This window comes from Mobula hypostoma, chromosome X1 (genome assembly GCF_963921235.1).
Source record: "Mobula hypostoma chromosome X1, sMobHyp1.1, whole genome shotgun sequence".
Taxonomy (NCBI): domain Eukaryota; kingdom Metazoa; phylum Chordata; class Chondrichthyes; order Myliobatiformes; family Myliobatidae; genus Mobula; species Mobula hypostoma.
Window position 1 is genome coordinate 69,286,615 of NC_086128.1, and position 24,298 is coordinate 69,310,912.

Consider the following 24,298-nt stretch of genomic DNA (forward strand, 5'->3'; position numbering starts at 1 on the left):
AATAAGGCTATCGAATGGTTCCCCGGTATGATAAGCTGGGCTCTTGACCTCGTCATGACCCGGCACCGTAATGTCTGCCTGCACTGCGCTCTCCCTGGAGCTGTGACACTTTAACCTGCGTTCTGTTACTGTTCCACCTCCTACAAGCTTTCACCTTCCCCCAACACCCCCCGGCTTCCCGTAAACACAAGAGATTCTGCAGATGCTGGAAATCCAGAGCAACACACACGCACACTCACTCAAAATGCTGGAGGAACTCAGCAGGTCAGGCAGCGTCTATGGAGAGGAATAAACAGCTGACGTTTCGGGCTGAGACCCTTCAGCAGGACGGGGAAGGAAGTTCTGGTGGGGGGGGGGGTGGTGGTTTTAATACCAGAAGATGGGAGGGGAAGGAAGATATCTAGAAGGTGATGGGTGGGAAAGGTCAAGGGCTGGAGAGGAAGGAATCTGACTGGAGAGGAGAGTGGACCCACAGGAGGGAGAGGACCCAGGGGGAGGTGACAGGCAGGTGAGAAGAGGTAAAAGGCCAGAGTGGGCAGTAGAAGAAGGGGGGGGCAGGTTTTAACAGGAGGGGTCCACCCCAACGAACACACCCACAGCCCAGACTCATTTTCCGGCCTGCTTCAGGCACCTTCAGTGCCTCCAGTACCTCAGCTCTCTACACGCCTCCAACAACCTTCGTCTTTCCTCCACGGCCTCTCTTCTCCGCCCAACAAAATGTCTCCCTAACCCTCTCGGCCTCCAACACACTCACCCCTCCTCCGGGTTCCAGCAAGCCTCATCTCCCAGCCATGCTCCTGCACCCCGCAGCCTCGACGTTTCCGAAGCCCCCGCCTCCGTCCCTGGCCGCCCCCCCCCTCCCCCTTCCAATACCAATGCAGTCAACCCCTTGAAAGAAAGAATCCAACCCTACTCCGGGGCCTCCCTGAGCTCAGGTCCAATTTCAAGTTTATTGACATCCGACTATACGTACATAGAGGAAAAAAAACTATGCCCACTCCTCCGGGCCAAGGCACACCCACACGACACCCATCACGCGCAGCGCTTAAAGCGAAGTATCGCCTGAAATAAGTGAGGGAAACATCATTAAAAATGCGCACATGGTGCGCCAGCACAGGTAGATAGCAAACAGCTCACGGCACACATCAAAGTTGCTGGTGAACGCAGCAGGCCAGACAGCATCTCTAGGAAGAGGTACAAGTCCTGACGTTTCGGGCCGAGACCCTTCGTTAGGACTAACTGAAAGAAGAGATAGTAAGAGATTTGAAGGTGGGAGGGGGAACAGCTCGCTGTCCCGGTGACGAGACCCCGGTGGTGACAGGGTATTCGTCAGTCTCACAGCCTGAGGGAAGGAGCTGTTTCCCAGACTGACAGTCCTAGCCCTGATGCTCCTGTACCTCCTTCCTGACGGTCGTGGGTCAGAGAGATTGTGGGATGGGTGGTAGTGACGAGACCCCGGTGGTGACAGGGTATTCGTCAGTCTCACAGCCTGAGGGAAGGAGCTGTTTCCCAGACTGACAGTCCTAGTCCTCATGCTCCTGTACCTCCTCCCTGATGGTCGCGGGTCACAGAGATCGTGGGATGCGTTTCAAGCCCTTCACCTACAACGCTCACCTAAACCCTCTAAAGCAGGGATTCATAAACTTTTTTTTAAAATACCATTAAGCAAGGGTGTCTGTGGACCGTGGATTGGGAACCCATGTCTGTCTCGCCATTCTCTGTAACATCACTGCCTCTGGGTTGCATATCAGAATCACAGAGCACTCCAGCACGGGAACAGGACCTTCGGCCCATCTAGTCCGTGCCGAACTGTTACTCTGCCTCGTCCTATTTGATCCGCACCCGGACCACAGCTACCCCAACCCCTTCGGGCACCCCTCCCATCCCTGTACCCATCCGAATTTGTCTTAAACGTCGAACTCGAACCTGCATCCACCATTTGTGCGGGCAGCTCGTTCCCCATTCACACCACCCTCTGAGTGAACTCATGATTATGCTTTTAAATAATCGTGTGAAGATGGTGGCGCAGCTCTCCGGTGAAACGATATCATATTTGTAAATAGGACGCCGTGCACAATTCTGATTTGATGGAGGCGGACGTGAGAAGCAGAGGAACATCTGGAGAAATTTCTGAAATGCCCGGTTCGCCGCCACTGCTACTGTGCGATCGAGAATCTCCAGAGGGAAGGCCCCAAAATCCCCGGTTTTGCCTGCTGCTGGCGGCCGAGGCTGAGGTCGAATCGTTCGGATAGAGATGGCGCTCGGTGCTCGGTGTCGGAGGGCTGATCGGAGGCTCGAAGTTTTCGTACGACTCAGAGTCGGACTGTGGTCGGGCATGGCAGGGAGAGTTTTCTTCCTTCTCCCGTCTGCGTGAGATGTGGGACATTCGAGAGACTTTGAACTCTTTTACTGTGCCCATGGCTTGTTCTTCATCAAGTTATGGTATTGTTGCACTGTTGTAACTATATGTTATAATTATGTGGTTTTTGTTAGTTTTTCTGTCTTGGTCTGTCTTGTGTTTCTGTGATATCACACCAGAGGAATATTGTATCATTTCTTAATGCATGCATTACTAAATGACAATAAAAGAGGACTGTGTGTCTTCATAATCTAATCTAATCTAAAGCCTACTTCTACACCAAATATGTCGGGTGCAACTCAGTGAAATCATAATTATTTTCTAAGGTTCACTTCTACAGCGGGTACCTTGGGCATTATCTGAGTGAAATCATAATTATTTTCTGAGTCCAGTTCGATGCCGAGTACCTGGGGTACATTTTCAACAGGTACATTTAATGTCAGAGAAATGTGTACAATATGCATTCTGAAATTCTTTCCCTTCGCAAGCATCCACGAAAGCAGTGGAGTGCCCCGAAGAATTAACGACAGTTAAATGTTAGAGCCCCAAAGCCGCCCCCGCAGCTCCCCTCTCCCACGCATAAGCAGCACACACCCCCCGCCGACCCCCACCAGTTAAAAAAACATCGGTGCCCCCCACTGAGCACTCGAGCGTGCAGCAAAGCATCAGTAAAGACACAGAATTGCAGTACCCCAAAGACTACCCGTTCACCGGTAATTCGATGTACCACAGGCTCTCTCTCTCTCTCTCCCCCGAATAAGGGAAAAGGAGGTGTCCCCAATCATCCCAGTGAAATCATGAAGATTCTCCAAGGCCCTCATCTACAGCAAGTATCTTGGGTGGCTCCCTGATAACAACATTTGGACACACCGAAAGGAAGTGCAGATGCTTCTGTGATGTATTTGGGGAAGGCGGTGCCGGGGAGGGTCGGTAAAAGAGCAGCGGGTTAGGGGAGGCCGAGTTGGGGTAGGGTGCAGTATGGACAGGGTGTGTTGTGGTCAGGATGGGTTTTGAGAGGAGGACCTGTGGTTTGATAGGCTTGCATAATGAGAGGTGAGGAACAGATAGGGTAAGATCGGGTTCGGGAGGTGAGGTAGGATGGAGCTGTGGTTTGACACGGTTGAGTAAGGAGAGGTGAGATTACAGTCAGGGTGAGGCAGAGTATGGGAGGTGAGGTTGGATTTGTGTGTGAGGTGGAGCTGTGGTTTGATACGGTTGAGTAAGGAGAGGTGAAATTATAGTCAGGGTGAGGTCGGGTTCAGGATGTGAGGTAGGACTTGTTTGTGAGGTGGAGCTGTGGTTCGACACGGTTGAGTAAGGAGAGGTCAGGTGAGGGAGGTGAGGTAAGATTTGTGTGTGAGGTGGAGCTGTGGTTTGATATGGTTGAGTAAGGAGAGGTGAAATTATAGTCAGGGTGAGGTCAGGTGAGGGAGGTGAGGTAGGGGGTGTGAGATCTGGTTACTGACAGTCAGGGTGGGTTTTGAGAGGAGAACCTGTGGTTTGGCATGCTTGCATAATGAGAGGTGAGATTACAGACAGGGTGAGGAAGGGTTTGGGAGGTGAGGTGGGGGACGGATTAGTGTGGGGGTGTGGTTGTGGTTAATACCAGAGGATATTAATCTGTCCTGCAGGAGTGGATGTAGGATCATCCAACTGAAATCACGGATACAGGTAACACACTGTCACTGATACAGGGACACGTGTGTCTGTACAGCGCCAGTGATACAGAGATGTGTATGTCTGTGTGTGTTTGTGTGTGCATCCGTCTGTGTACAGGTCACTGTTACAGAGATGTGCGTGTATGTGTGTCTGTGTACGGTGTCACAAATACAGAGACGTGTGTGTGTGTGTGTATACGGTGTCACTGATACAGAGACTTGTGTCTCTGTGTGTACAGTGTCACTGATACAGGGATGTTTGTGTGTGTGTGTGTATATTGTCAATGACACAGAGACCTGTGTGTGTGTGTGTACTTTGTCACTGATACAGAGATGTCTGTGTATGTGTGATGTGTGTGTGTTTGTCTGTGTACGGTGACACTGATACAGAGACTTGTGTCTCTGTGTGTACTTTGTCACTGATACAGAGATGTCTGTGTATGTGTGTGTGTACAATTTCACTGATACAGAGACATGTGTGTGTGTGTGTGTGTGTGTGGTGTCACAATAGAGTGTGCATGTGTGTGTGTACCATGTGACTGATACAGAGATGTGTGCGTGTGTGTTTCTGTTTGTGTGTGTGTGCATGGTGTCACTGATACAGGGACATGTGTGTGCGGTGTCACAATACAGAAAACGCTTATGTGTGTGTGTGTGTACCATGTGACTGATAGAGATGTGCGTGCGTGTGTTTCAGTTTGTGTGCGTGTGTGTGCATGCTATCACTGATACAGTCCTGATGAGGGGTCTCGGCCCGAAATGTCGACTGTCTATTTACCTACATTGATGCTGTATTTGTCCAGCATTTTTGTGTGTGTGTTGCTCTGGATTTCCAGCATCTGCAGAATCTCTTGTGTTTGTGACACATGAGGTGCTTTATTGTGTATTTTTCTTGGAAATATGTAAAGTCTTCTGGTAACCATAACCGTAAATAGAATCGGTATTACTGTGCATCACTGACTCCTTCCCCAAGCCCGTATGTTGAAGGAGGACTCCTTTCTCCACAAGAAGCAAACCGCTCGCAGCTTTTCGACACACCTGCTTGCAACCGAAGGGGGAACTGAACGTTCCGGAGGGGATCAAAGTGAGGGAGGGTGCTGCAGGAACAGTGGAGACTCTGCAAATGCCACAGATCGTACACAAGGTTAGTGGATTCAGCCCCATACATCACGGGTCAAGCTTTCCCCACCATTCAACATATCTACTTGAAAAGCTGTCATAGGAAAGCAGTGTCCATCATCAGAGATCCTCGTCACCCGGGCCATGCTCTCTTCTCGCTGCTGCCATCAGGTCGAAAGGACAAGACCCTCAGGACCCACACCACCAGGTTCAGGAACAGTTATCACCCCTCCACCATCAGGAAGGAGGTACAGGAGCCTCAGGATCCACACCACCAGGTTCAGGAACAGTTATTACCCTTCAACCATCAGGAAGGAGGTACAGGAGCCTCAGGACCCACACCATCAGGTTCAGGAACAGTTATTACCCCTCAACCATCAGGAAGGAGGTACAGGAGCCTCAGGCCCCACACCACCAGGTTCAGGAACAGTTATTACTCCTCAACCATCAGGAAGGAGGTACGGGACCCTGAGGACTTGCATCACCAGGTTCAGGAATGGTTACTACCCCTCAACCATCAGGCTCTTCAACAAAAGAGGATAACGACACTCATCTATCGAGATGCTCCCACTCTTTCTCCTGTTATTTCACGCTCTCATTATTTATTGCTATTTATTTATATTTGGGGACGGGTGACTCCTGGGCTGGGCCCTAGGAAGGTGACGCAGCTGTCCTTTCCAGGTGCGGTGCCCGCTGCAGGACCACTGTTTGGTTTGCTGTGCAGAAGGCCAGTCTCCCACACGACTGTGCCCAGAGCAACGCCTTCACGCGACGTTCCTGTTCTGAGCCGTGGCACGACCGAACGTCCAGCGGTATAACTGGGCAGGTGGGCCGGACTCAGCAGCCCGGGAGGAGGACAACCCTGATCCCAAACCCGGGTAGATGGACACGTTAGCCTTGCCTGGCAGTCTGCCTAGGAGAAGGAAAGCTCCAATGCTCAGCCTACGGCTGTGTTCCCCGGTCCAAAGAGCGGACGCACTGACCCTCACTATAAACCTACGCAGCCCAGGCGGGAAGAGAAGTCCTTCAGCGACGGAGTTCTTTGCAAAAACCAGCCACTATCAATCATATTTACGTTCACAATTTGTTGTTGACGGCACTTTTTCCCTTTCACTGATCCTGTTTACAGTTACTGCTGTACAGATTCTGCTGAGTGTGCCCGCTGGGAAACAATCTCAGGGCCATACACGTCTGTACTCTGATAACAAATTCTTACTTTCATCTTTCAAATCCAGAGCAACACACACACGCAACACAAAAACAGTCACACACGTACTCATACACACACTCACACCACACACACAAACCACACAGATGCACGTTCACACACACACACTCACAAACACACTCACACCACACACACAAACCACACAGACGCACGTTCACACACACACACTCACAATCACACTCACACCAAACACACAAACCACACAGACGCACGTTCACACACACACACTCACAAACACACTCACACCACACAAACCACACAGACGCACGTTCACACACACACACTCACAAACACACTCACACCACACAAACTACACAGACGCACGTTCACACACACAAACAGACACTCACACAATCTCACACACAGACATGCATATACACACACGCACATTCACGCACAGACGCACACTCACACTACACACACACACAGACTACAGATGCACACGCTCACACACACACAGAAACACTCACACACACAGACATGCATATACACACACATTCACACAAGCACACATTCCCACACACACACACACACAAACCACAGACGCACACACTCACACAAAGAAACACACACACACTAACACACACGCACTCTCTCTCACACACACACACACACACACACACACACACAAATGCTGGAGGAACTCAGCAGGCCAGGCAGCGTCTATGGAAAAGAGCCAACAGGCAATGTTTCAGGCCAAGACCCTTCATCGGGACTGGAAAGGAAGGGGGAAGATATTGTTACATAAACAGTGCGTGGGAGGAGGCAGCTGTATGGTTTCTCTGTGAGATTGTGAGATCTCCCACACTTTACTGTACAAGCTCGTATAATACGGGTGACATTGTGAAACTTTCCAGCATGCAGTCGGGGTGATGAACCAACAACAGCGTGGCATAGAATTGCTAAACTGACAAGTTGTCAGCAACGGGGACAGCCAGGCAGAGAACTTGCTTCGTCTCGTTGCATTGGTGAGGCAGCGCTTACAGCGCTGTCTGAAGATTCGGATCCCGCCGACATCGGAGAGGTGGTCCACAAGAAAATCCCAGGAATGAAAGGGTTAACGGTCTGCACGTGGAGCCTTTGATGGCTCCGGGTGGCCAGAGTGAGGGGTGATCTCATTGAAACCTATCGACTAAATAGAGAGGATGTGGAGAGGATGTTTCCTATAGTGGGGGAGTCTAGGACCAGAGGACACAGATAGAGTGGATGTGGAGAGGATGTTTCCTATAGTGGGGGAGGCTAGGACCAGAGGACACAGATAGAGTGGATGTGGAGAGGATGTTTCCTATAGTGAGGGAGTCTAGGACCAGAGGACACAGATAGAGTGGATGTGGAGAGAATGTTTCCTATAGTGAGGGAGTCTAGGACCAGAGGACACAGATAGAGTGGATGTGGAGAGGATGTTTCCTATAGTGGGGGAGTCTAGGACCAGAGGACACAGATAGAGTGGATGTGGAGAGGATGTTTCCTATAGTGGGGGAGTCTAGGACCAGAGAACACAGATAGAGTGGATGTGGAGAGGATGTTTCCTATAGTGAGGGAGTCTAGGACCAGAGGACACAGATAGAGTGGATGTGGAGAGGATGTTTCCTATAGTGGGGGAGGCTAGGACCAGAGGACACAGATAGAGTGGATGTGGAGAGGATGTTTCCTATAGTGGGGGAGTCTAGGACCAGAGGGCACAGATAGAGTGGACGTGGAGAGGATGTTTCTATAGTGGGGGAATCTAGGACCAGAGGATGTGGATGTGGAGAGGATGTTTCCTATAGTGGGGATGTCTAGGACCAGAGGACACAGATAGAGTGGATGTGGAGAGGATGTTCCCTATAGTGGGGGAGTCTAGGACCAGAGGGCACAGACAGAGTGGATGTGGAGAGGATGTTTCCTATAGTGGAGGAGTCTAGGACCAGAGGACACAGATAGAGTGGATGTGGAGAGGATGTTTCCTATACTGGGGAGGTCTAGGACCACAGGGAACAGATAGAGTGGATGTGGTGAGGATGTTTCCTTTAGTGGGGGAGTCTCGGACCAGAGGGAACAGATAGAGTGGATGTGGAGAGGATGTTTCCTATAGTGGGGGAGTCTAGGACCAGAGGACACAGATAGAGTGGATGTGGAGAGGATGTTTCCTATAGTGGGGAAGTCTAGGACCTGAGGGCACAGATAGAGTGGATGTGGAGAGGATGTTTCCTATAGTGGGGAGGTCTAGGACCTGAGGGCACAGCCTCAGAATAGAACAGAGATGAGGAGGAATTTCTTTAGCCAGAGGACGGTGAGTCTGTGGAATTCATCGCCTGTGGAGGCAAAATCACTGGGAATGTTCAAATCAGAGGTTGGTAGGTTCTTGGTTCTTGGATAGCATAGCTTATGAGAATAGGATGAGTGAGCTTGGCCTTTTCTCCTTGGAGCAACGGAGGATGAGAGAGTTGTATGAGATGATGAAGGGCATTATTCGTGTGGATGGTCAGAGGCTTTTCCCCAGGGGCTGAAATGGCTAGCTCGAGAGGGCACAGGTTTAAGGTGCTTGGAAGTAGGTACAGAGGAGATGTCAGGGGTAAATTTTTCACAGTGGTGGGTGCGTGGAATGGGCTGCCAGCGGCGGCGGTGGTGGAGGCAGATACAACAGGGTCATTTAAGAGCCTCTTTGATAAGAGCTGAGTAAAATAGAGGGCTGTGCACGCGGGAAATTCTAGGCAGCTTCTCGAGTAGGTTACACGGGTCGGCACAAGATTGCGGGCCGAAGGGCCTGTAATATGCTGTAGATTTTCTACGTTTTATGTTCCATGATCAGTCAGGGCATCAAAGGTTACGGGGAGAAGGCAGGAGACTGGGGTTGAGAGGGATAGTAAATCAGCCACGACGGAATCGGGGGGAGCGGACTCGACGGGCCGAACGGCCTAATTCTGCTCCCGTGTCTTCAACACGGGGCAGGGGATAAGGGGGGAGGAGTTGGAAACGTTGCAGGTAATCAGAGAGTGAAGTGACTTCCCGATTTAAGAAGTTTTGATCGAACAGATCACAAGGCTGATTCGCCCCCCCCGGCGTGGGTCAGTAACCAGCGACGCAAGTCTAGAATCTCCCACACAAGACCTAAAGGGAAGATGGCGAAGAGAGCGGGTGGAATCCCAAACGACGTAACTTCAATCTTTACGCAGGCTGGACAAGTCAGACGAGAGGCTCTGCAGGTGCTGGAAATCCAGAGCGAAACACACACTGAGGCACACAGAAGTGCAGGAGGAACTCAGCCAGTCAGGTAGCGTCTACGGGGGGAGGAATAAGCCGTTGACATCGCGGGCCCAGACCCCACAGCTGCACGGTGTGAGAGGCAACCCACGTGGTCGCAGCGAGGGAGCGTGCAAACTCCGCAGGGGCAGCATCAAAATCGAGTCTCTGGTACCGAGGATGCTTCCCGACGGCTGCGATATTGTAATGGAACTGTCTGGGGGTGTCCAGGGAGGGGGTGGGGGGAAGGGTGGCACCACCGGTGAGGGGGCAGCTCACTCACCTTTGGTCCCCGCCGGACACTCAGCTCCCACCGGCGGCTCCAAGTCGCTGTTGGCACGCGACACCGGCCACAGTCCAGTACACCGCCTCGACAGGTGAGGGTAACCGGCTTGTCTCGTACTCCGATAGGGACACGCCTGTCCCAGCTCGCGAAGTCAGCTCTGGCAGACCGGGCGGGCGAGATCTACAGTGAGACCCGACGGCCAGGGAGCCGGTTCTGTAACGCCCCGCGGAGAGCGAAGGGCGTGACGAGGCGCTGGAGACGTCACCGTCGTCCACTGCAACCAGGGGACACCCCGGTTCGTGACGACTACTCGGACCACTGGGGACCGGACTTCCGAGGTCGAGAGAGTGGGTTTTCCACTTTTAAAACTCTCCCGCTCAGCCCTCCTGTTGTTGCTGGATACAACGGACAATCGACAATCAAAATACTGTGGTTGTTAACCAAGTTATGAACATGAGGGTGGGGGCATGAAAAGGAATAGGAGGGAGCAGAGTGACGGCTCTCAGCTCCGAGCCACTCTCCAGCACTGTGCAGGGTGTCTCCTTGTAGGTAGCCCACACACACACACACACACACACACACACACACACTGAGTGATCAACTCTTAAAACTTCACCCAATGTCACAGAGGTGCCAACTTGGCGACGCGCGAGGGACTTCACCCCAGCACGCTCTCCGGTGCTTCGCCTGGCGTGCCTGTGGAGGCAAGCAACTGTGAGCTGCTTCAGGTGCTGGGCACCCTGTAACGTGCCATAAGCACCCTGCACTCCCCCCTCTGCCACTGGATCATCGACTTCCTCGCCAGTCCGTGCAGGTTGGAAATAACATCTCCACCTCGCTGACGATCAACACTGGCGCACCTCAGGGGTGTGTGCTTAGCCCACTGATCTACTCTCTCTACACCCGCGACTCTGTGCCTAGGCATAGCTCAAATGCCATCCAGAGATTTGCTGACGACACAACTATTGCTGGCAGAAGGCATAGAGGAGTCAGGTTTATCAGCCAGTTGAGTGGTGCCACACAGCAACAACCTGACACTCAACATCAGCGAGACCAAAGAGCTGATTGTGGAGTTCAGAACGGGTAAGATGAAGGAACACACACCACTCCTCACAGACGGACCTGAAGTGGAGAGAGAGTGAGCAGTTTCAAGTTCAAGGGTGTCAACATCTCCAAGGGCCTAACCTGGACCCAATATTTCATTCAGAGTTTGAGGAGATTTGGTTTGTCACCGAAAATGCTCGAAAACTTTGACAAAGTGAGGAGGAGGAGAAGATGGCGACGCGACGCAGCACGCGCGGCCTCTCTGGCGATGAATATCTCTTATCTGTCAAGTAGGGTGCCGTGCACAATCCTGATTTGATGGAGGCAGACGTGAGAGCACAGAGGAACATCTGGAAAACTTCTGAAATGCCTGTTTCGCTGCTGCTGCTACTGTGTGATCCGAAACCTCCGGAGGGGAAGGCCCCGAGTCCTCGGCTTTGCCTGTTGCTGGGTGACCTGGGTCTGGGTCGAAGCACTCGGCAGAGATGCTGCTCGGTGCTCGGTGTCGGAGGGATGGTCGAAGGCTCGGAGTTTTCAGATGGACTCAGAGTCCACAGTGGTCGGGTGCTTCCAACGCATCGGCAAGTTAGCAGGGCTTGGAAGCTCATGGCAGGGAGAGTTTCCCCCTTCTACCGTCTGCGTGAGATGTTGGGGCTATCGGGACTTTGAGGCTTCTTTTTACCGTGCCCATGGTCTGCTCTTTATCAAATTACGGTATTGCTTTGCACTATCGTAACTATATGTTATAATTATGTGGTTTTTGTCAGTTTTTCAGTCTTGGTCTGTCTTGTGATATCATACTGGAGGAACATTGTATGATTTCTTAATGCATGCATTACTAAATGACAATAAAAGAGGACTGTGTGTCCTCATAATCTAATCTTTCCTGTAGGTAGGTGACCAGAACCGCACACAATACTCCACGTGAGGCCTCACCAGGAGCACTGCCTACGCAGGGCACTTGGTATTATCAAGGATCCCACCCATCCATCCAGCACCCTCTTTGACTTTCTACCATCGGGTAGGAGACTCCGAGGCATAAAGACAGGAACGGTCAGGGTGGGGGACAGTTTCTCCACCCCCCCCCCAGGCCATTAGGCTTCTGAACTCCCTGTCGCATTGCATTTTTTAATGCATGGATTCCTAAATGACAATAAACGAGGACTGAGCGTCCTCATAATCCAATCTAAAAAAAATATACTGCTGAGAGCATTCTGACTGGCTGCATCACCATCTGTTGGGGGTGTGGGGCCTGTACAGGATCGAAATTAGCTGCAGAAAGTTGTGAGCTCAGTCGGCTCCATCACGGGCACCAGCCTCCCCAAAGTCCAGGACATCTTCACGGAGTGATGCCTCAGACGTCCATTGTTATGGACCCCGTCACCCAGAACGTGCCCCCTTCTCAGTGCCACCAGTGGGATGGAGGTACACGAGCCTGAAGACACACACTCAACGATTCAGGAACAGCTTCTTCCCCTCTGCCATCAGGGAGGAGGTACAGGAGCCTGAAGACACACACTCAACGATTCAGGAACAGCTTCTTCCCCTCTGCCATCAGGGATCAGGGAGGAGGTCCAGGAGCCTGAAGACACACACTCAATGATTCAGGAACAGCTTCTTCCCCTCTGCCATCAGGGAGGAGGTACAGGAGCCTGAAGACGCACACTCAATGATTCAGGAACAGCTTTTTCCCCTCGGCCATCAGGGAGGAGGTACAGGAGCCTGAAGACACACACTCAACGATTCAGGAACAGCTTTTTCCCCTCGGCCATCAGGGAGGAGGTACAGGAGCCTGAAGACACACACTCAGCGATTCAGGAACAGCTTCTTCCCCTCTGTCATCCGATCTCTGAATGGGCACTGAACCCACGAACACTACCTCACTACTTTTTTAATGTCTATTTCTGCACGCCTTATTTAATTTCCATATGTAATTACTGTATTCCACAGTTTTAACCCCCTCTCCATTATCATGTATCGCAACGTACAGCTGCCGCAAAGACAACAGATTCCACGACATACGCCGGTGAGATTAAACCTGTTTCTGCCGCGGTACCCACCCTCTAACGCGAGACCTGCGCTGTGATGCGAAGCGCGCGTTCTAAGCACCAAGCGTACAGAAGACCTAGCAACACACGTAAAAGCTGCTGGTGAACGCAGCAGGCCAGGCAGCATCTCTAGGAAGAGGTACAGTCGACGTTTCGGGCCGAGACCCTTCGTCTGGACTAACTGAAGGAAGAGCTAGTAAGAGATTTTCATCTTCTTTCAGTTCGTCCTGACGAAGGGTCTCGGCCTGAAACGTCGACTGTACCTCTTCCTAGAGATGCTGCCCGGCCTGCTGCGTTCACCAGCAACTTTTACGTGTGTTGCTTGAATTTCCAGCATCTGCAGAATTCCTCGTGTTTGTGTGCAGAAGAGCTGCTGGGCGCACAACAGCGGATTAGAGAACCTGGATCATACAGCACAGGAATTGGCCCTTTGGCCGATGACTAGTTAAACTAGTTAATGCCCATCGGTGGCGAGGCTGGGGACTCGTTCTGGGGGACTGTATATTGTACACATTTCTCTGACATTAAATTCGACCTTTGGGGTTCACACTGCACATGTTCCTGGATTCTGGTTACTCCCTTCCTCTCTGCTGGTTTTGAGCGGTTTGATCAGGGGAGGGGGGCGATCGATGAGGACTGGGGCGCGCTTGGGCGAAGAACGGCCGGCGTGCGCTAACAGTGCTGAACTGGACACGACTGGCACCCTGCTTTGATGGCCGATATCCCACCTGTTGTTCACTCGCTTTTTTGCCGTTGGCACAATTTGCTCCTTTTTTTTGTGTGCTGGGTGTTTGATGCTTTCTTGAACGGGTCCACAGTGTTTCTTTGTTTCATAGAAACATAGAAAACCCACAGTACAATACAGGCCCTTCGGCCTACAATGCTGTGCCAAACATGTCCTTACCTTAGAAATTACCAAGGGTTACTCATAGCCCTCTATTTTTCTAAGCTCCGTGTACCCATCCAGGAGTCTCTTAAAAGACCCTATCGTTTCCACCTCCACCACCGTCGCCGGCAGCCCATTCCACACACTCACCACTCTCTGAGTAAAAAACTTATCCCTGACATCTCCTCTGTACCTACTTCCCAGCACCTTAAAACTGTGCCCTCTCCATATATAACCATTGCAGCACGGAAACAGGCCATCTCGGCCCTTCTAGTCCGTGCCGAACTCTTACTCTCACCTAGTCCCACCGACCTGTACTCAGCCCATAACCCTCCATTCCTTTCCTGTCCATATATCTATCCAATTTAACTTTAAATGACAACATCGAACCTGCCTCAACCACTTCTGCTGGAAGCTCGTTCCACACAGCTACCACTCTCTGAGTAAAGAAGTTCCCCCTCATGTTACCCCTAAACTTTTGCCCTTTAATAAGGGCTCTCGTGCTAGCCATCTCAGCCCTGGGAAAAAGGCTCTGACTATCCACATAATCACTGCCTCTCATCATCTTATACACCTCTATCAGCTCACCTCTCATCCTCCGTCACTCCAAGGAGAAAAGGCCAAGTTCACTCAATCTATTCTCATAAGGCATGCTCCCCAATCCAGGCAACATCCTTGTAAATCTCCTCTGCACCCTTTCTCCGGTTTCCACATCCTGCCTTTACTACTGTTCACCTGTGGGGTATACCAGGCTACGTACTGTGTAGAACTGGCGACATTCACTGTATGATAATCTGTAGAGTTATATACAGATGGAGTTGTTTGTCTGTCTTATCCAATGATGACAGGAGACCTGTGCGGGAAAAGCCCTTGCACAGGGCAGTTCCACTCCCTGGACCTCGGAAGTCTGGGTCCAGTGGTACAAGTAGTTGTACAAGCCGGGGGTCTTCCTTGGTTGCAGTGGGTGACCGTGACGCCCTCCGTCCCTCGCCATGCCCCCTTCCTCCGCCCTCTGTGGAGCGTTGCAAAGCTGCCTTCCCGGCCGTTGGATCTCGTCCGCCCGACCCGCCGACGCTGACTCGGTGAGCTACTTCCACTGAATGGGTTTTACGGCCGAAGCTCCCTGCTGCTTCCCCGGGGGGAGTGAACACTCCCCCCACCTTCTCATCGATATCACAGCAAGTGGTTTACGTATATAAAACATACGACTCTTGAAGAACTATCTCAGGATAGGAGTTGGAACAAGCCACATAACCAAAAGAAACAGATTAATCTGAGACCACTGCTGCTTACATTCAGAAACAACGCAAAATGGCTATGCAGTTAGTATAATTATATAGAGTTACATAACTGTGTGTATGCATATAACATTATATACTGTTAGTTAATATATATTATAAGGCACATATATATAGATAACGTGGCCAAGTGGTTAAGGCGTCGGTCTAGTGATCTGAAGGTCGCTAGTTCGAGCCCCAGCCGAGGCAGTGTGTTGTGTCCTTGAGCAAGGCACTTAACCACACATTGCTCTGCGACGACACTGGTGCCAAGCTGTATGGGTCCTAATACCCTTCCCTTGGACAACATCGGTGGCGTGGAGAGGGGAGACTTGCAGCGTGGGCAACTGCCGGTCTTCCATACAACCTTGCCCAGGCCTGCGCCCTGGAAACCTTCCAAGGAGCAAATCCATGGACTCACGAGACTAACGGACGCCTATTATATATATATATTTAGAGATAGCTAGGGTGCACAGTACTGTAGTTATGTATTACATTGTACTGCTGCTGCAAAAAAATACAAATTTCTTGACATACATGAGTGATGATAAACCTGATTCTGATATAGAGTCTCTATTGTAGACTGAGAGTGGGAAGGGGACGGGGAGAGGGGAATCAGGGTTGGGAAGAGGGGGAGGGAGCGAGAAGCACCAGAGAGACATTTTGTGATGATCAATAAACCAGTTGTTTGCTTTGAAGCAAATGACCTCGCCCGGGGTCTCAGGGCTGGGTGTGTCTGCACCCGCAAACCACCCCCACCCCCGTACCCCTGACACTCCTTCTCTGCCACCTGTCCCACACCCCTCCCGCGGCGCCCCACCCTCGCTGTTCCGGACATTGTCTGCTCCCGCCAGATTTACAAACTCGCTCTCCGCTCCTCGTTGACCAATACAGCACTGTGTAAAAGTCTTGAGCGCCCTAGCGATAGATACCGTATGTGCCCAAGACCTTTACACAGTACTGTACGTTGCTAACAAGACAAGGCAGGAAAGGCAGTGGAAGGGAAGGCGGCTCTCCGGTGATGACACAGCAAGTTGAACAAGGCAATAAAATGGACACACACACAAAAACAGAACCTCATGAACTATCATATATCGAGGGGGAATGACGTGAAGTCACAAATGCCTCTGAAGACCACAAGACCATCAGACATAGGACCAGAATTAGGCCATTCAGCCCATCGAGTCTGCTCTGCCGTTCCGCCACAGATGATTTACTATCCCTCTCAAACCGATGCTCCTGCTTTCTCCCCGTAACCTTTGACACCCTGACTGATCAAGAATCTGTCAACCTCCGCTTTAAATACACCCAGCGACTTGGCCTCCACACCGTCTGTGGCAATGAATTCCACAGATTCACCACCCTCTGGCTAGAAATTCCTCCTCATCTCTGTTCTAAATGGACGTCCCTCTATTCTGAGGCTGAGCCCTCTGGTCTGAGACTCCCCCACTACAGGAAACATCCTCTCCACATCCACTCTATCTGTGTCCTCTGATCCTAGACTCCCCCCACTATAGGAAACATCCTCTCCACATCCACTCTATCTGTGTCCTCTGGTCCGAGACTCCCCCAGCATAGGAAACATCCTCTCCACATCCACTCTATCTGTGTCCTCTGGTCCTAGACTCCCCCAGTATAGGAAACATCCTCTCCACATCCACTCTATCTGTGTCCTCTGGTCCTAGACTCCCCCACTATAGGAAACATCCTCTCCACATCCACTCTATCTGTGTCCTCTGGTCCTAGACTCCCCCGCTATAGGAAACATCCTCTCCACATCCACTCTATCTGTGTCCTCTGGTCCGAGACTCCCCCACTATAGGAAACATCCTCTCCACATCCACTCTATCTGTGTCCTCTGGTCCGAGACTCCCCCCACTATAGGAAACATCCTCTCCACATCCACTCTATCTGTGCCCTCTGGTCCTAGACTCCCCCACTATAGGAAACATCCTCTCCACATCCACTCTATCTGTGTCCTCTGGTCCTAGACTCCCCACTACAGGAAACATCCTCTCCACATCCACTCTATCTGTGCCCTCTGGTCCTAGACTCCCCCACTATAGGAAACATCCTCTCCACATCCACTCTATCTGTGTCCTCTGGTCCTAGACTCCCCACTACAGGAAACATCCTCTCCACATCCACTCTATCTGTGTCCTCTGGTCCTAGACTCCCCCCACTATAGGAAACATCCTCTCCACATCCACCCTGTGTCCTCTGGTCCTAGACTCCCCCACTACAGGAAACATCCTCTCCATATCCACTCTATCTGTGTCCTCTGGTCCTAGACTCCCCCACTACAGGAAACATCCTCTCCACATCCACTCTATCGAAGAAGTTAAACATTCGATAGGTTTCAATGAGATCCTCCCTCATTCTCTGTCAGTACAAGCCCAGAGCCATCAAAAGCTTCTCGTCCTTTAACTGTTTCATTCCCAGAAACTTTCTGGTGGACGTCCTGAAGACCCTCTCCGATGTTAAACTGCTCACAATTCTCCAAGTGAGGCTTCATGCTGTCTCAACGTTACAAGCTTGCTTTTATATTCCAGTCCTCTTGAAATGGATGCTAACGTTCCATTTGCCTTCCTCACCACCGACTCGATCTGCAATTTAACCTTTAGGGAACCCTGCACGAGGACTCCCAAGTCCCTCTGCCCCTCTGATGTCTTGCTCCCTATTTAGGAAATAGTCTTCACCTTTATTTCTTCGACCAAAGTGCTTGACCATACACTTCCCGACACTGTATTCCATCTGCCACTTCTTTGCCCATTCTCCTAATCTGTCTATGACATGAATTCTCCACGGATGCCTCTACAGGGAGGACTGGCTGATTCAGGAATCGACACGACCAATGCGGGGATGCAAACGTTGCGAAGAACAAATTAAAGAGTCTGAAAAGAGATCTAGTGCTTTCCCGGCATGTTATGAGGCATAACCTCTTCTCGGGCTCCCAGATGTCGATTCTAACCAACATTTCGATGACAAACTCTGCCATCTTCGTCAGGGACGATGCCTGGACACGTCTAGCCCGGTGGTATTTATACCCCCGACGTCCATCCCTCCTGATTGGTTAGTCCTCAACCAATCAGCTTCCCGCTGTCGCCACCTTGTTTACACTTGCATTCCAGTCCTTACTTAAGCATGTTTGTTGAAATTCTTATTCTCCAGTCTTACTTCACAGCCTTCCTTCACCAGGCAGTCCCAAAACCCACAGAAGCCTGGTACCACCGGACTAGACGTGACCAGGCATCAACTCTGATGAAGATGGCAGAGCTTGTCATCGAAACGTCAGCTAAAATCGGCACCTCGACCCGGCTGGAAGCCCGAGGAGAGTTTATCCGTTAAAGAACCTGTTAGTTCACCAACGGGCAGGTGGGGCTTGTCAGCCGTGGATGGCAGCCCGCCTAGGAGAAGGAAAACTCTGATTTTAAACCTCTGCTGCCTTGGGAAAGGCTTCGGAATAAAACCCTAAGGAAGAAATCCGGAGCCGGGGTCCCTGAGGCAGTTTGATGTGGTTTACAACTTCACTCTGGCAGCCTCCGTGACGACACTGGTGCCAAGCTCTATGGGCGCTTGCCCTTCCCTTGGATGACGTCAGTGATGTGGAGATGGGGAGCCCACCGCACGGGCAACAGCCGGTTCTTCAAATCTTCCCGCCCAGGCTTGTGCCCCGGAGAGGAGACAGTCCACCGGAGGCGCACAAACCCGTGACCCCCCTGGGGATCCTAGGGGTCGGGGTTAGTGAGTTGCGGGCAGGCCACCTGGGCGTCAGAATGCATGGCAAAACTATGCAGGCTGCCCCCCCCCCACCCCCCCAGCACCATCCTCGCTAGCTTGATTGGGTACAGCTGGCTCGGTGAAGTGAATTCATCCAGCACAGGACAATTCCGTACAAGTAAACTATCAATGAGAGAGAGAGAGAGGGAGAGGAGAGAGATAGAGATAGAGAGAGAGACAGACAGACAGACACAGAGACAGGTCTGCACTATCGGGCAGTTTAAATATTCAGCAACCTACCGCCAGGGAAGTGATGACCCCCTGCCTCCTGTTAGACTGTTTGAGGTAACTTGTTTTTGTTTTAAATTTTTTTCTACCTCTCTTCAAATATTTACATCTGTGCACTCGTGATGCTGCTGTGACACCGTCATTTGCTTTGGGATCAATAAAGTATCCATCTATCTATCTGAAGACACCTAGTGTTGGATTCCATTTGAAGCCCCTCACTGCTGTGGAGGGATAACTGGCATGTGGACGGGGGCCTCTGTCATCGAGCGACCGCTTTCTCTCCCCCTCTCTCTCGACAGGTGGCGAGAGTCGAGATATCTCGAGTTGAGGAGTCTCGGAGTCAAAAAGAGCGACGCGGCAGACCGTCACAGCGACTGCTGGTGTCCCCCTACCGCTGTGAAGCAGGTGACGCCTCCTCGGCCAGTCAGAGAGAGAGAGCCCGTGGCAAGTCGAACTGTCCGGTATAGAATAGCTTTTGTGATCACGGTCTCTCGTTGGGGGCTTTGGCGGGCGATGGGCGCTGGAACGAGTGTCAGGAGGGGGAGTTTGACGCTTTGTCGCTGCTTGCATGGGGGGGGTATGAGGGGGAGAGGGGGGGCTTTGGGGTTCTAACATTTTTCTGCCGTTCATTCTCCTGCGGGTCCTCTTATTTCTTTGAGGACGTCTGCGAAGGCTAAGGTCGTATACTGTACGCGTTCCCTGACAACAAGCAGAACCTCTGAACCGTGGAGCTGATTTTACGTAAAAGCAAAATCACCGAAACTTACTGGCTACTGCTTTTTTTTCTACCTTTCTCCTTTTCAACTATAATTTTAATTGAGTCGAAATTGTTGAAATCTGCATCCGGCCTACTTCCTCTCATGAAGCCTGCATGCAAATTGTGACCTTTACTCACATTTCTTGGAAGCAGACCTGAAACAATATGTAGAGATTTCTGATGACACCATATAACTGAACGTACACACACACACACACAGATACTTACTGGAATGTGTGCGCAGGTGACCCGACAGTGCATCTCTGCGGCGGCAGGCGTAGTTACAGAGGTGGCATTTGAAGGGTTTTTCGCCGGTGTGCAGTTTTAAGTGGCGCAGGAGGTTTCCTTTCTGGGTAAACGACGCACCGCACTGACTGCACTGAAACGGGCGCTCGCCTGGAAGACCAAGAAGCGTTAAGAATTAATATCAGCCCCTTCAAGGGTTTGCGTGTACGTTCTGTGCAGCAGTTTGGGGAAGACACTTGCTAGACGCATGGTGGCGGGACTTGGGTTCAGAGTTCAAAGTTCAAGGTAAATTTCTGTCTGGGTAGCCTCCAACCTGATGGCATGAACATTGATTCCTCTAACATCCGTTAATGCCCCTCCTCCCCTTCTTACCCCATCCTTAATTTTTTTTCTCTCTTTTCCTCTCACAATAACTCCTTGCCTGTTCTCCATCTTCCTCTGGGCTCCCCTCCCCCCTTTCTTTCTCCCTGGGCCTCCTGCCCCATGATCCTCTCATATCCCTTTTGCCAATCACCTGTCCAGTTCTTGGCTCCATCCCTCCCCCTCCTGTCTTCTCCTATCATTTTGGATCTCCCCCTCCCCTTCCCACTTTCAAATCTCTTACTAACTCTTCCTTCAGTTAGTCCTGACGAAGGGTCTCGACCTGAAATGTCGACTGTACCTCTTCCTATGGATGCTGCCTGGCCTGCTGCGTTCCACCATCATTTTTTGTGTGTGTTGCTTGAATTTCCAGCATCTGCAGCTTTTCTCGTGTTTGCTTTATACAGTGGCATGCAAGAGTTTGGGCACCCCCGGTCAAAATTTCTGCTACTGTGAATAGCTCAGCGAGCAAAAGATGAACTGATTTCCAAAAGGCATGAAGTTAAAGATGACACATTTCTTTGATACCTTAAGCAAGAAAACCTTTTCATTTCCATCTTTTACAGTTTCAAAATAACAAAAAAGGAAAAGGGCCCGAAGCAAAAGTTTGGGCACCCTGCATGGTCAGTACTTAGTAACACCCCTTTTGGCAAGTATCACAGCTTTTGTAGCCAGATAAGAGTCTTTCAATTCTTGTTTGGGGAATTTTGCCCATTCTTCCTTGCAAAAGACTTCTAGTTCTGTGAGATTCTTGGGCTGTCTTGCATCCACTGCTCTTTTGAGGTCTATCCACAGATTTTCGATGATGTTTAGGTCAGGGGACTGTGAGGGCCATGGCAAAACCTTCAGCTTGTGTCTCTTGAGGTAGTCCATTGTGGATTTTGAGGTGTGTTTAGGATCATTATCCTGTTGTAGAAGCCATCTCCTCTTTTCATCTTCGGCTTTTTTACAGACGGTGTGATGTTTGCTTCCAGAATTTGCTGGTATTTAATTGAATTCATTCTTCCCTCTACCAGTGAAATGTTCCCCGTGCCACTGGCCGCAACACAAGCCCAAAGCATGATCGATCCACCCCCGTGTTAAAACAGTTGGAGAGGGGTTCTTTTCATGAAATTCTGCACCCTGTTTTCTCCAAACATACCCTTGCTCATTGCGACCAAAAAGTTCTATTCAAAAGGTTCAAAGGAACATCTAAATGAGCCTGATGCACTTTGGAAACAAGTCATCTGGACTGATTAAGTTAAAATAGAACTTTTTGGCCGCAATGAGCAACAGTATGTTTGGAGAAAACAGGGTGCAGAATTTCATGAAAAGAACCCCTCTCCAACTGTTTTAACACGGGGGTGGATCGATCATTCTTTGGGCTTGTGTTGCAGTCAGTGGCACGGGGAGTATTCACTGGTAGAGGGAAGAATGAATTCAATTAAATACCAGCAAATTCTGGAAGCAAACATCACATCGTCTGTAAGAAAGCTGAAGATGACAAGAGGATGGCTTCTGCAACAGGGTAATGAACATAAACACACCTCAAAATCCACAACGGACTACCTCAAGAGACACAAGCTGAAGGTTTTGCCATAGCCCTCACAGTCCCCCGACCTAAACATCATCGAAAATCTGTGGATAGACCTCAAAAGAGCAGTGCATGCAAGACGGCCCAAGAATCTCACACAACTAGAAGCCTTTTGGAAGGAAGAATGGTCGAAAATCCCCCAAACAAGAAGTGAAAGACTCTTAGCTAGCTACAGAAAGTGTTCACAAGCTGTGATACTTGCCAAAGGGGGTGTTACTAAGTACTGCCATGCAGGGTGCCCAAACTTTTGTTTCGGGCCCTTTCCATTTTTGTTACTTTGAAACTGTAAACGATGGAAATGAAAAAGTTTTCTTGCTTAGAATATTAAAGAAATGTGTCATCTTTAACTTTATGCCTTTTGGAAATCAGTTCATCTTTTACTCGCTTAGCTATTCACAGGAACAGAAATTTCGACCAGGGGGTTTGCATGCCACTGTATATATGCCACCCTGAGGTTCATTTTCTTGTGGGCATTCACAGTAAATGCAGAGAAGCCGAGTCGGCTGACGACACAACTATCGCTGACAGGACGTCAGGCGGTGACAAGAGGGCGTACAGCAGCGAGCTGGATCAGCTGGTCGAGTGCATTCGCAGCAACGGCCTCGCGCTGAAGGCCGGTTAAGACCAAAGTATCGACGGCGGGCTTCACCAAGGGTAAAGACGAGGGACACGCACACACGCACACACCAGCCCTCCCAAACGGGTCACAGGCGGAAGGGGTGAGAGCAGTTTCGAGTCCCTGGGTGTCGATGTCTCTGAGGACCGAACCTGGGCCCGCCGTATCGACCCAGTCTTAAAGGAGGCGCGACAGCGGGAGTTTTCAGGAGATTCGGTCGGTCGGCAAAAAACACTTGCAAATTTCTACGGATGTGCCACGGAGAGCACTCTACCTGGCTGCATCGCTGTCTGGTATGCAAGTGGGACAGGGGTGGGGGGGGCTACCGCCACAGGATCGAAGTAAGCTGCAGAGAGTTGTAAACTCATGGGCACCAGCCTCCGTCGTATCCAGGACATCTTCAAGGCACTGTGCCTCAGAAAGACAGCATCCATCATTAAGGGACCCCCATCACCCAGGACATGCCCTCTTCTCATTGCCATTAATTGTATCAGTTGCAGCTATATAGGACCCTGGTCAGACCCCACTTGGAGTACTGTGCTCAGTTCTGGTCACCTCACTATAGGAAGGATGTGGAAACCATAGAAAGGGTGCAGAGGAGATTTACAAGGATGTTGCCTGGATTGGGGAGCATGCCTTATGAGAATAGGTTGAGTGAACTCGGCCTTTTCTCCTTGGAGCGACGGAGGATGAGAGGTGACCTGATAGAGGTGTATAAGATGATGAGGGGCATTGATCGTGTGGATAGTCAGAGGCTTTTTCCCAGGGCTGAAATGTCTGCCACAAAAGGGCACAGGTTTAAGGTGCTTGGAAGTAGGTACAGAGGAGATGTCAGGGGTAAGTTTTTTACACAGAGAGTGGTGAGTGTGTGGAATGGGCTGCCGGCAACGGTGGTGGAGGTGGATACAATAGGGTCTTTTAAGAGACTCCTGGACAGGTACATGGAGCTCAGAAAAATAGAGGGCTGTGGGTAACCCTAGGTAATTTCTAAGGTAAGGACATGCTCGGCACAGCATTGTGGGCCGAAGGGCCTGTATTGTGCTGTAGGTTTTTCTGTGTTTCTATGTATTGTATTAATTATATTTTCAGATCAATGAATCCAATCAGGAAGCAATGGTGCGGGATTTTGTTCCTTATCATGGTGTGGATTCGATGGACCTCCCAGCTTTGAAAACACCAGGTTACACAGAGGAGCAGAGCTTTGATGTTATAATAGAGAGAGAGATGAACTGAGAAAGGAGACAATCTGACCACGGCACCCGAACGTGGCTCGTTTTGGCGACACATGGCAACCTGCGAGTCCACAGAGAGCAGCCTACCCGGTAGCTGCTCGTGAGAAGGGCATTGGAAAAGAAAGCCCATTCTCTGCTGGCAACACAAAACCGCGGAGGACCCAGCAGCTTCAGGCAGAACCCTCCTCTGCCAAGACGAGGCCACTCCTCAGGATGGAGGAGCAACACCTCACATTCGGTCTCAGTAGTCTTCAACCCCGTGTTATGAATACCGATTTCTCTAACTTCCGATATCTTTCACTTCGCCCACCCCCCCCACCCCACCCTTTCTCTTCTTCGATTCCCCACTCTACCGTCTTACCTCTTTTCCTCACCTATC

General features: G+C 50.7%; 1 protein-coding gene across 3 annotated transcripts in view; it reads right to left on the reverse strand.

The window, feature by feature from the left end:
• Window positions 1–24,298, reverse strand: part of LOC134340119 (zinc finger protein Aiolos-like) — a 289,201-nt gene that overhangs the window by 94,079 nt on the left and 170,824 nt on the right. For all 3 annotated transcript variants that reach the window (XM_063036990.1, XM_063036991.1, XM_063036988.1), the window contains exon 5: window positions 20,121–20,288. In XM_063036990.1, the coding sequence (XP_062893060.1) occupies window positions 20,121–20,288 (168 nt within the window). The remainder of the gene's footprint in view (window positions 1–20,120; window positions 20,289–24,298) is intronic.